Below are 12,071 nucleotides of genomic sequence, written 5' to 3' on the forward strand. Positions count from 1 at the left end.
CAAGTACTCAGCACATCCCTCTTCATAAAACATTACAGACAATTGTGCTATTCCAGTCTTTCAGCTGTAATGTCCTACATCGATTTAGCTAACATTACAAGTCTCTTGGTTAAAATGCTGAATGTTATTAGAATCGATTTTGACCTTTGACCTGCAGGTTTAATGGAGGAAGAGCATCACCTGACCTTTTGTTTCTGACTTTGTAACTGTAGCTTTATATGTTGTGTTTTCACCGTTAGATCAATGTGAATTATAAGTTTCTATAAAATATTTTTGACACTTTTTTATGTTTGCATTTGATTGATTTAAGCCTGTGTTCCTTAGCTCCTGTTAGCTCCTGTTAGCTTCTGTTAGCTCCTGTTAGCTTCTGTTAGCTTCTGTTAGCTTCTCTGCGTTTCCATGCAGCTGGTGGACAGTGTTGGTTAAACCTGCCTTCCTCTGCCTGCTCTGTCCATTTAAACGTGTGCGGATGTTTCCTGTGGGGTTTAGACGTTACAGCGCAGACAGAAAATCACTTCTATGAATCTGTCGTAAAATATTCAGGCAGTGGAAGGAAGGAGGCTGTTTCTGTTTGTTGGCTCCTGTCTCATCATCTCCGTCTCTGTTTCAAACACTTTCTGCAGAAGGAAATCAGATAGCGGCGTTTATCTGAAACTGTTGCATCAGCGACGTAAAGCATTGCACTGACTGCCAGTCCCTTGTGCCATAACTGTGCATGTTTTCGATTCACCATTTAACGGTGATGTCTGCATAGAGGAGATGTTGAAGAGCTTTTCCTGAGTCGAGAGCAGATTATGAGATTTCCTCAGGGTCTTCGGTCTAAAATCCTGAAAAATATGCAATAAATGTCTTGCTGTGAGCAAGTTTGTTTGGAAGAAATCAATGTGTAATAATAATTTGTTGTGCTGATGTTTTGAAGTGCTTTTTCTTCGGTCTGGTAAATATTTAAACTTTTATTATTGACTCTCATGAATGGATCTGCCGTGTTTAGAAGAGGGAATGGTTCCCTGCGATGTGAACTCCCTGATTGTGTCACAGCTTTGCAGAGAAGCTCCACCGTAAAGCGGACAGCCAAGTAAACATTACATCATCCTAACCTGTCCTCTGACAGGAGAGAGAAGAAAAACACTCCTATTTTTTTATTAATTTTTTTTTTTTACCTGACTCCTAACATTTCCACTGTTGGTCCAGAGCTGCGAAGCTCCATCCAATCACGTCTCTTCACAACTCTTCTTCACGCTCTCCCTGCGCTGGTTACCAAGGAGACAGTAAAGTCTGAGAAGTAGAGCAATGCTTTGGCATACACGTCGTTTTTATTATTAATTTTTGTTTCTTTTCTTTTCGTCTCAGCAGTACCATCTGGACTTAAAGTTGTGTTTGTGTTGTTAACAAATGGAAGTAGTAAGCGTGTGTGCCGAGCGGTTCCAGGCTGTCATCTGATCCACACTGTCCCACCTGTTCTCACCATTTTCTGTCTCACTGATCCAACAATTCCAGGCCGCTCAGCTTCTCCTGCCAGGAATCTGTCTTCACCAACAGGAAAGAGTCTTTTTTAAACAATCAGTCGACCTTGATCCAAGTGGGCCGTTTAAGGTTCCTGAAACCTGCATGTGAGAGGGGGAGAGTCAACCAGACTCTGATTTTGGTTCTTGCAGGAGTAAATGAATGAAAATGCTGATTTAGCTGCTGGCTCTCCGTTTGCATCGACATTCCTTTCTGTTGGGAGTGTAGGAAGCAGCAGAGCAGGGATGCAAACACAGCATCTTACAGTAAAGAAGCAGAAGCCTGCAGCTGCAGACCACTAACCTAGATTGGGACCCCAGTGGCGTCCTTGTGTCCCGTACTGTGTCACAAAGCATGGCTCTGTGAAGGATGGATCCGAGTGGGAATGGATTTTGTTTCCAGATATTTCCAAACATCCCAGCGCCTCCAGGCTGTTTGCTCACATGTTAGCTCCCTGGAGTATTTTACAGCCCACAGCCATCAGATTCAGACACATTGTCATGTTCTCCTTTAGGACTTCCAGCCTCCCACACACACAGGAGGAACTCCGGTTTTAATCCTTCCCCTCTGCTCTCTCTGCTTTATTACAGCAGGTCTGCTGCGCCTTCCTCTCTTCCTTCCCAAACCTTTTCATTTAGTCTGTAGATTTTTGCTTATTAAATAACAAACTGAACCAGATATTTCCAAAAAATGATACAAACCCTGAAACTCACATCAGATTATTTTGTACCTTACTACATTAATTCAGATATGCTGGTGAATATCACATTCTAATGCATTTGTGTTGCAACTCTGAGAAAATTATTTGATGTTTTAAATTTTGAGGTCAAACTATTCCAAATAGTTTAGCATGAAAATAGTAAAACTTTAAGCACAATCTAATTTCAGTTCTATTGTAATACATCCTACTGGTTTTCAGATGTTTGTTGGGTTCGTGAAATAATTCACTAGCATCATGCTAACATGTAGCATAGTCATTTTTAAACTGCGCAGCTACTAACTGTAGTTAGTCAAGGAGCATAAATATGCAGAATTTGTAGCATACAAGCTAACAAACACTTAAACACATAAGCATACTCTCACAAGTCTACATGCTAACTTTTTAACTTCCTGTCTAACAAGCTGTACTACAGTCCTAACATGGTAGTTCCAGGGCTAGTGCAGTGGTCCTGAGTTTTGATCTTGATCTGATAGTTTTAACCTTTAATATCTGTTTAAAAACTCTTCAGCAACATGCTTGAATCAGACCTAAAAAATTTAGATCAACCCAATTACTCCCACTAGCTACTAAAAGCTGAAGTCTGTGAATCATTTGAAGTCTTAGAAAGCAGAAACTAAATTAATCTTGGACTTTGCATGTTTGATTTGCAATTTGAACGTCTAATAAGCTCTTTGCACGTCAACTTCCGTGTTCGGGGAAAAACGGCTCGGTCGCTTCCGGTCTATTGAAAATGACATTTTACACTCGGTGCTTGCAGGGCTTACCCAAGGTAACAATTAATGATACATCGATCCAAAGCTAAGCTGGAGACAGGTTTTAAGATATACGACTCGTCATACATTCACAGATACGAAGGTGAGTTTTACTTTTTTAAACTTTGTGGCTAACATTAACTTTAGCTTATGCTAGCAGGCAATATTCTCGGACATTTTTCTTGCAAAAATGTGCTATTTAAATAGTAAGTAGGTAGGGCAGCTCTGGTGTCAGAGTTTGACTTCAGCTGACAGTTCAGGTTCAAAGTTGTTGCTTTTAGAAAAATATGGCCGTGTTATTTAAGGTCTCCGTGTTGTTTCATTTTATTACTTTTGCATATTTCTTGTGAAGAGCTCAAATGTTTACAGCAGTGTGTACAGGCAGTTGCTGGTCTCTGGCTCTGGCGTGCTCACTCGTTCCCATATATTCGTTCTTTCGGGCTGAATACAGAAGTGATTCTGTGGAAATAATACATGGATGGCTCCTTTATTTACCATCCGTCTCCCCCTGGTAGTTTTAGGCTGAAGAAGCTGATCTGGTGTGAAGTGAAGGCTGCAAACTTTGCTGTGCGGTGTTAGCTTTAACTGGTAGCGACAAATATTTACAAGCCACCGTTTTCTTAATTCAGGATCGCTTGGAAATCCATGTAAACTTAAAAGCCCATTATATTAGGAAGACAACAATGTTCATAGTATTGCTTTATTTGCTTCTGAAATACGACTTTGTCTTTCCTTTGTCTTTTCCCCTGGTAACTCAAAGCGGAAGCTAGAAGGCCGCATTTCGCTGATGCGGATGTGACGTCAGCATCGTAGGTGCAAAGAGCCCATTGCGATTTTCACTTGCTTTTTAACATGTAGAAAGTTACTCATTGTTCTAATTGGAAATATGTAGTATAGCTGCATGTTTGTGATGTACTGTGACATTTCCAGGAAACAGGCACCTGTATCCCTTCCCCGTTACGATATCGGTTAAATGAACGGTAAAACTTTCTTGTTTGGATCAAGTTTCACCAAATTGGAGTTTCATGAACAATGAAGACATCATCTAGATGTACTTTCTATGAAAATCAAAAGTTCAAATTCAAAACTACTTTATTTTCCCCCCAAGATAAATTAAATGTTGTAACTCATATCATCCAAGGATCTTCAAAGAGTCGTTGTGGATGTTGATGCTCTGGAGAGGAAGGATCTCCAGTAGCAGTCAGTCTGAAGAGGCCTCTGACTGAAGACACTGTTGCTTTAAATCTCTGTCTGGTTAGAAAGTTGGGCAGAGAGATGTTGGAGTTGTTGATGTGATCCTTCCCCGTTATGATCGATGGAAGAGATGATTTGAACTTTCTCCTTCTCTCAGCATTTTGGACCTGTTCTACATACATTATAAGAAAAAAAAAGTCTTGTTACCATGGTTACGCTGCGCAAATATCATTTCAGCCACACAGATTTAAAACCAGAGGGGATAATTGTTCTGAAAAGCTACGCATCTACCGAAAGATTATCAAAAGTTGAGAAAAGACCATAAAAATGTAAAAAGCAGCTCTAAGTTTCTGATGAGCAGCTCAGGCAGTTCTACAGTAATGAAATAGAAGAATTGTTTTTAGCTTAGATGCGTCTCTGAAGTGTCTCTTTTATGATAGCTGTCCCTTCAGAGTGTTCTTAGGATAAAACATAAAATAGAAGTGGTTTTAACTAATTAGCACAAAGTATTTTTCTAAATTTTATTTGCACCTCGGTGATAATGGCAAGGATGTCATCGCTCCAAGCTACAACTGGAAAAGTTCTCTTTTAGTTTCTTTTTAATTCTCAAATAAAGCAAATAAGATCCAGGATATCAGCTATTGATCTTTGGAAGTGCTGCTGGGCATCTTTTCAGGGCCTGAAAGGAGCCATGCCCTGTGTTTGTGCTAAGCTAATTGCCTCCTGGCTCCAACATGATATACGAGATTGCGGTCAATATCACGGAATCGATCCCGTTATCTCTCACTCAGAAAAAGGAAGCCAAGGAATCCTAAAATGTTGAATTTTAAATGCCGTTAACACTGAGCGGCTTCCTCTCCTCTGTTTCCCAACAGATGCAGCTACTTGACAAGTTCCCAATCGAGGGAGGGCAAAAAGATCCGAAGAAGAGGATCATCCCGTTTCTCCCAGGTAGTAGCCTGCTCCTATCTGAACTGGCTCCCATATTAAAAATGCATGACTGGCACTCAGGGGACGTCACACTGAGCTGGTTACTGATGCCTGCACAGCGAGGGCTGCTGAGGAGACAATCTCTCTCCCTCCCAGCTGCCATGTGCATGTCTGTCGCATGTTCGGTCTTTACAGATATGAATGAATTTTCAGAAGACGGCGTATTAGAGCCATTGTATTTAGAAAGTAAAACAGAGCAAATTTGCTCCAAAAAAACAAATGTTACTCAGAAATTTTGTAGGAAAAACAAAACAATTTCCAATATTTGAAAAGTCAAAACATTTGTGAGAACTAACTCAGATTTTAGATGAATCTCAGAAATTTTCAAGACAAAATTTAGAAATTTTCTGAGTTTCTACATTTTTTTCTCCAAAAGTTGAAATTTCCAGGTTTTTCCAGAAGATTTCTGAGATTAATCTAAAAATGTGTTTTTTCTAGAATTTTTTAAAACTTTTGGATCACAGGAATTTTCTAGAAAATTTCTGAGTTATTTGATGGAAAGGCACTCCTTTTTTTCTGTCTTCCATGGCTTTACTACGCCGTTGTAATTTTCATCACATGTATGTTTGTGTTGATTTTAGCCTCGTCTCTACATGCACACCTGTTTATCTAGCTGACATTCAGGCCTGTGTCTCCCCAGCGCTGCAGTATCAGCCCTGATTTATGGCAAATTCTGCTGAAGAATTTACAGCATAGGGTTCTTATTTCTATTTGCAGCAGATTATTTTAGTAAATGCTTAAATGTTTAAGCCCGGTGGCTGCCCCCGTACACTCAGCATCAGCAGGAATCACTCCCTGTCTCCCACCTGCCCTCCAGCTGTCTTCCTCCCAGCATCACTCTCACATTATCCCACTAACAATGATCGAACTTCCACCTCCATCTTCTCCGTAAAGTCACCGTTCTCGGATACAAACGACGCCCGTCCTCTCCGGACTTGTAATTCGGGTCAAGCTCACTGTGCGACACTAAATGGGCTTTCTAATGGGAACAGATTGAAAGAGCCCATTACGGCACTGAAGTATCTCACTTTAACAACCTTTCTGTTGGACTAATAATCCAGGACGCAGAAGTGCCACTGCTGGCATTCAGGGATTCCTTGGTCTCAATTTAATGATAAAACATGAATAGAAATGTGACAAATAGTGACCAGTCTACAAAATGTGTTTGAAATGGTTATTAAATTAAAATGTTCAATTTGGACAGGATTAGTTAATAACTTTCCAGCTTCTTTCAATCTGCATCTCTACAGATGTAACTGGTCCACTGGCCAATAAAACAGAAGAAAGACGGAGAAAATCTGGAGCTTTTGTATTTTAAAGGAGGGTTGTTATGTAAAATCAACATTATCCACTCATCAAAAACATAACTTTAGTCTTGCTTGTGCTCCTCCAGACTAGCGGCAGCAGCAACTAGCAAATTTCCTCCTTAGCAGAAAATACTGTTGCAAATCTGCATCCATCTGCTTGTGACCTTAAGTTCTAGTAAACTTATGAATATCCCACATAAGGGTTTTCGAGTGGCCTAGTAAAAGTTTGGACATTCAGTTTGGACATGATCTTTGTACAGGGTGCAAAGCTGCAGGATCATTTGGGCCTGTTTGGTCTCTGTTGTCCTGTCAGTTTTACTGAGCCAGATTTAGAGGAAGTCCTCTGGGTTTTATTTGGGTTGTGCTGATGAAATGGAAGGTTTGCAGTTTTGTCTTATTGTGCTGAATGAATGGAGCGGCTTCTATTCAACGTTTCTCCAGCCAAACATCCTCAGCTTTACACTGCAAACAGAACGTTGCTGCAATCTGGGCTGTTTTAGTTGTTAACAGGCAGAAACATGCATAACTTAAAAACTTATTAGACTTAAAAACCTGCTTTTCACTTCCAGACCACTTGGATAACCACTGCTACTTGTTTCCAAACCAAAAACTGATCTGATCTGAGTGTGATCATAGATCTTGTTATTGGTTTATTAAAGTGATACTTTAGTCCTAATCTTCATTAAATACAAAGTTTTGTTTAAAAAAACTGACTTTTTAAATTGTTGATCTGCAAAATACTGACATCTGCTGGTTCATCTGAAAACTACACCATCAAGTTTTTACTGCCTACGCCGAAAAACAAGCATAAATTTCTTCTTCTTTGTTTACACAGTCCAGTTCTTTCCTCTTGTCTGTTTCCTTGTTGTTCTTTCCTTTGTTTCTTCCTAAATAACATCACACTTTTCCTCGTTTGTCCTTCACTTTTCCTCGTGTTTTGATTCTTTGTTTTTGTCCCTTTTCCTTTCCCCTCTCCAGGCAAAATCCTGTTCCGGAGGAGTCATGTGCGAGACGTGGCCATGAAGCGGCTGCGTTTCATCGATGACTACTGCAGGGTAAAGCGTTCTGGCTGTAAACCTCCCTGTTGCTGTTCTGAAACATTCCTGACCTGTGAGGAGTCCAAACACTCCTTCACATGTCATGAAAAAGTATTTCTACTCCTTAAATTTGTTCTCATTATTCACACAAAGCAGTGGAAGGAAGTGATGCATGTTTTCCAATATTTGTTGCCAATAACAATCTAAAAAATGCACAATGAACTTGTATTTAGTCCCCTTTATTCTGAAACCCCTAAATGAAAGTGCAAAGCTCTGAACATCTCCCAGAGCCAACGGAGAATCTGTAGGAAGAACTGAAATTTCTCCTTCTAATCTGACTGAGCCTGAGTGATTATGCAAAGAGCAATTGGAAAAAATGTCAGTATCTACAGCTGGTTGAAACAAATCATGAAAAGCATTTATCAGTTTCACAGTTATGAACTTCCAGTGGTGATCTGTCATATAACGGCTCAATAAAACAGACTGAGATTTACAGCTATAATGTGAAAAACTATGAAAGGTATGAATTAGGGTTTTGTGAACTGGCCCATCACAAAACTTTAAAAATTCAGATTTTGGCTGATGCCATTTTTGTTTGCTAAATATAGTGACTTTTACTCAGTCTGGATGCTCCAATTCTGATCTTTTTTCCTCTGTCTTATGATCTTGTGACAACACTGTCAGTTTCTGTTGCTGAAAAACTTTAAAATGGATCCATAGATGGTGGCATCCATTATTACATCTGTTAATAGAGTGCTGCTGGGTATCGTCTACGTTCTTCTTCTACGTCTCTTTGGGGTCGTAAACTGTTTACACGGAAATCTGATTCTGGTCACATTTAATTAGTATGAACGACCAAAAAAAAGAAGAAATCTTACTTTAGCAAAAAAAGTCTGAATTGAGTATCAGTGTGTGAATGTTGCTTACGTCTCTAAGTTGGTATCAGTGAGGTGACGGTTGTTGTCCAGCTCTCTGTCGTAACAGAGCAAAGCAGACAGTGACTGATTTTCAGACAAGAAAATCTGTCTGAATCGGTTTTTGCATGTACATGTTGGCCGATCGTGATCTCCCAAAATTAGGGAAATCAGAGTGGATTTATCTCTGAGCACCTCCAGTATGAATACTTCATCAGGGTGCTGACCCAGTCCGATCCTGGATCAGTTGGTTCTGAAGCAGCAGGACTGACTGGATCGTTCCACCAGTTGAACCTTCAGTTTATCAAACTCCAGCTGTTTGCAGAGAAAGTTCTGACCCTTCAAGACTTCCTTCCCATAAAAATACACAACTTCAAAGAACTACTTGTCTGTAATTACACACTTCAAGACAGACTTGATTGTCACTTCCTGTTCACACTCTTATTAGATACGTTTTATTTCATGTGTGCAGGATTATGATCTTTTCCTGCTTCGCACCCTCCTCTCCTCCCTTCCTTCCTCTTGGCACAACTCCACACTATCAGAGGGAAATGGCTGCAGTACAGCGGCTTTGTTTCCACACACAATTAGGAGGTTGTATTGTTGGCCTGCATTAGCGAAGGTTAGCCAGAGTATCAGCTCAGTAATTGGGAGCAAAGAAATAAAAGCAGATCCACTCGTAGACGGACTCTTTCTTACCCAAATAACCTGCAGCGGAGTAATTTATCCTGCAGCAGGCTTTCCCTTTCATGCAGCGCTGCAAAGCGTGCCACACTGTTTACTTCCTGTGTCCTGTTCATGAGGCACAAACAACAGAGAGGAAGAGTAATTACTCAGTGTTTTCAAAGGCTTTTGCTCTGGAGAATACGGGATGCTGGGTTCCAGGCAGCTGTGGATGCTCAGCGTGATGCAGCCTCTTCAATCACCACCAAAACACTTCTTCTATAGTATTAGAGGAGATGAATGAAATATGAAGGTAGTTCAGATGACGATTTCAGCTATTTAAATTAAAGGCCCGTTCTGTTTCATCTTCACGGTTTGGCTCCTCGTTTGGCGGCTGCGTAGCTTCAGCTCTGCTAGCAGCCGGTCGGCTGATTAAATATAGATGGATAACAGACACACAATCCTCTTTGACTGGGGTTGAGCTCTGTCTTTGAAGACACTCTGAGGCAGCAGTTCACTGATCTATATCACAAATCTATGCTGGTCAAAAGTCGGCAGGTTCAGTCAAATAAATCCTGCGTTAGAGGGGTTTGCAGCTGAGTTTACTCCTTCAGCTGGTTTTCCCGTTTTACTTGCTGGAATTTCAGTCTAAAGTGTGAAAAAAAATCCTTCATGCAAATATTTTTACACCTTTTGGATTATCAACTGATCCAGATTTTTTCACTTCTATTTTTAATAGAACCTCCTGTACCGTTTTAGTCTCGGTGAAATGGATTTTAGGATGCTGGTAGTAAAGCTGAATGGTGCCCCATCCAGGAAACATCCACATCCCCAGAGTCAACTCAGGGATGTGTGCTCTGCCATTTTTTGCAAATTGTGCACATAAATAACTGCAAGAATGTAATAAAAAAAACAGGCACAAATGAGCACAAAAGAAACCCTTTGAGGGACCTGTTCCCCCTTTTGCCTGTGGGGGCGCTCCACCAAGAATCACTGAAGGAAACGACTCAAAAACCTCTGAAAAAGACACTGAGTGCAACTTCATTCTTCACAAAATGCAACAAAAATGGAGAGGTGTTAGTTTTAGTGGTTGAAGGATTTCTCTTTTATGTTTGGTAAAAGACCACCAGACATTTCTCCCTCTAGTGCACATATGTCAGAGTCAAGGCCCGCGGGCCACATCCGGCCCGCGAGAAGGTTTTTTGCGGCCCCTGGGATGATCTTGATTTATTATTAGAACCGGCCCGCAGACCGCAGCAAGCCGGCACCCCGTCTGAAAAAAAATATCTTCCTTATTTGAACTGTAAGCAGTTCTTTAAATGTTCTGTGAGATTATGTACTTACCCATGTATCCATAACAACCGGAACTTTCAATATCCACCAAGTTATTGCCGAAATATACCGTCTATTAAACGAGTGCCCCCCGGATTAATTACATTCTCTGCAGCTGCAGCTGCGAAGTTACCGTATTAACCCGATACTTGCTGGAAAGTGCAACGTCTCCCCTTTCAGAAACCGTTGGAATTTTTCCACTTAGCGCTACGTGTGGCGGAATTACGGTACTGCAAATTTAGATGTGTCGCCGGCGACACATCTAAATTTGCAGTACCGTAATTCGCCGGCGACACATCTAAATGCCTTGACTCTGACATATGTGGATTAATAGATTTTTGCACTTTATTTTATTGTATTTCAATCCAATTATATTTTAAAAATATTTCAGTTGTGTCTGTTGAAAATTAAAGATTACTGACAGAGCCATAAGAAAATATTGCTTTATTTATCTGATCATATTGGAATATATTTGTTAGGTTTTCAGTAGGTTCAATTAGGTTCACTAGACTATATGAGTCATTTAAAAACATTTCAATGAACATTCAATCAGTCCGGCCCTCGGCTTGTAGCTAAATTTTTTATTTGGCCCTCCGTCCATTTGACTTTGACACCCCTGACTTAGCGCTACGTGTGGCGGAATTACGGTACTGCAAATTTAGATGTGTCGCCGGCGACACATCTAAATTTGCAGTACCGTAATTCGCCGGCGACACATCTAAATGCCTTGACTCTGACATATGTGGATTAATAGATTTTTGCACTTTATTTTATTGTATTTCAATCCAATTATATTTTAAAAATATTTCAGTTGTGTCTGTTGAAAATTAAAGATTACTGACAGAGCCATAAGAAAATATTGCTTTATTTATCTGATCATATTGGAATATATTTGTTAGGTTTTCAGTAGGTTCAATTAGGTTCACTAGACTATATGAGTCATTTAAAAACATTTCAATGAACATTCAATCAGTCCGGCCCTCGGCTTGTAGCTAAATTTTTTATTTGGCCCTCCGTCCATTTGACTTTGACACCCCTGCTCTAGTGCTACACGTGCGCTTTGGTTTTGGTTGTATTTACCCAGAATGCAATCCACTATAGTCTGCTTCCTGCTTCTGGTGGGAACCAGAATTTACTTTAGCCTAACCAAGGCTTAGGTTTGTAGACGGAAAAGAGTTTGCTTTTCCGTCTACAAATGCATAATCTTCAGTCTGATTGTGCATTCACGCTTCCCCAACCGAACCGGACATTCTAGGTAAACAAACTAGAATTTGATTAAAGTGGACCAAACAGGGCTGGTGGGAATGCACACTATCCCAACCTAACTGAATAAACTGCCCATAATGTTGTTTTTGGGTTATGAGACAAAAGCAGGTTAATGCTGGATCTTTCACACATGTGACCCTAACAGTCGCCTATCAGCTGCATCCAGTTTCCCTCTGCTGGCCTTCATGTTTCCCTCTGCTAGCCTTCATGTTTCTCTCTGCTAGCCTTCATGTTTCCCTCTGATAGCCTTCATGTTTCTCTCTGCTAGCCATCATGTTTCTCTCTGCTAGCCTTCATGTTTCTCTCTGCTAGCCTTCATGTTTCCCTCTGCTAGCCTTCATGTTTCCCTGTGCTAGCCTTCATGTTTCCCTCTGCTAGCCTTCATTTTTCCC

The 12,071-nt window shown here is 40.5% G+C and overlaps 1 protein-coding gene across 2 annotated transcripts in view; it reads left to right on the forward strand.

Annotated features, from left to right (window-relative positions):
• sh3pxd2aa (SH3 and PX domains 2Aa) overlaps window positions 1-12,071 on the forward strand; it is a 104,175-nt gene that overhangs the window by 37,704 nt on the left and 54,400 nt on the right. For both annotated transcript variants that reach the window (XM_088006661.1, XM_014985673.2), the window contains exons 3-4: window positions 5,046-5,121; window positions 7,446-7,522. In XM_088006661.1, the coding sequence (XP_087862787.1) occupies window positions 5,046-5,121; window positions 7,446-7,522 (153 nt within the window). The remainder of the gene's footprint in view (window positions 1-5,045; window positions 5,122-7,445; window positions 7,523-12,071) is intronic.

The sequence above is a fragment of the Poecilia mexicana genome, unplaced genomic scaffold, assembly GCF_051168715.1.
Source record: "Poecilia mexicana isolate PSO_F unplaced genomic scaffold, ASM5116871v1 scaffold_1, whole genome shotgun sequence".
In the NCBI taxonomy this organism is placed as follows: Eukaryota; Metazoa; Chordata; class Actinopteri; order Cyprinodontiformes; family Poeciliidae; genus Poecilia; species Poecilia mexicana.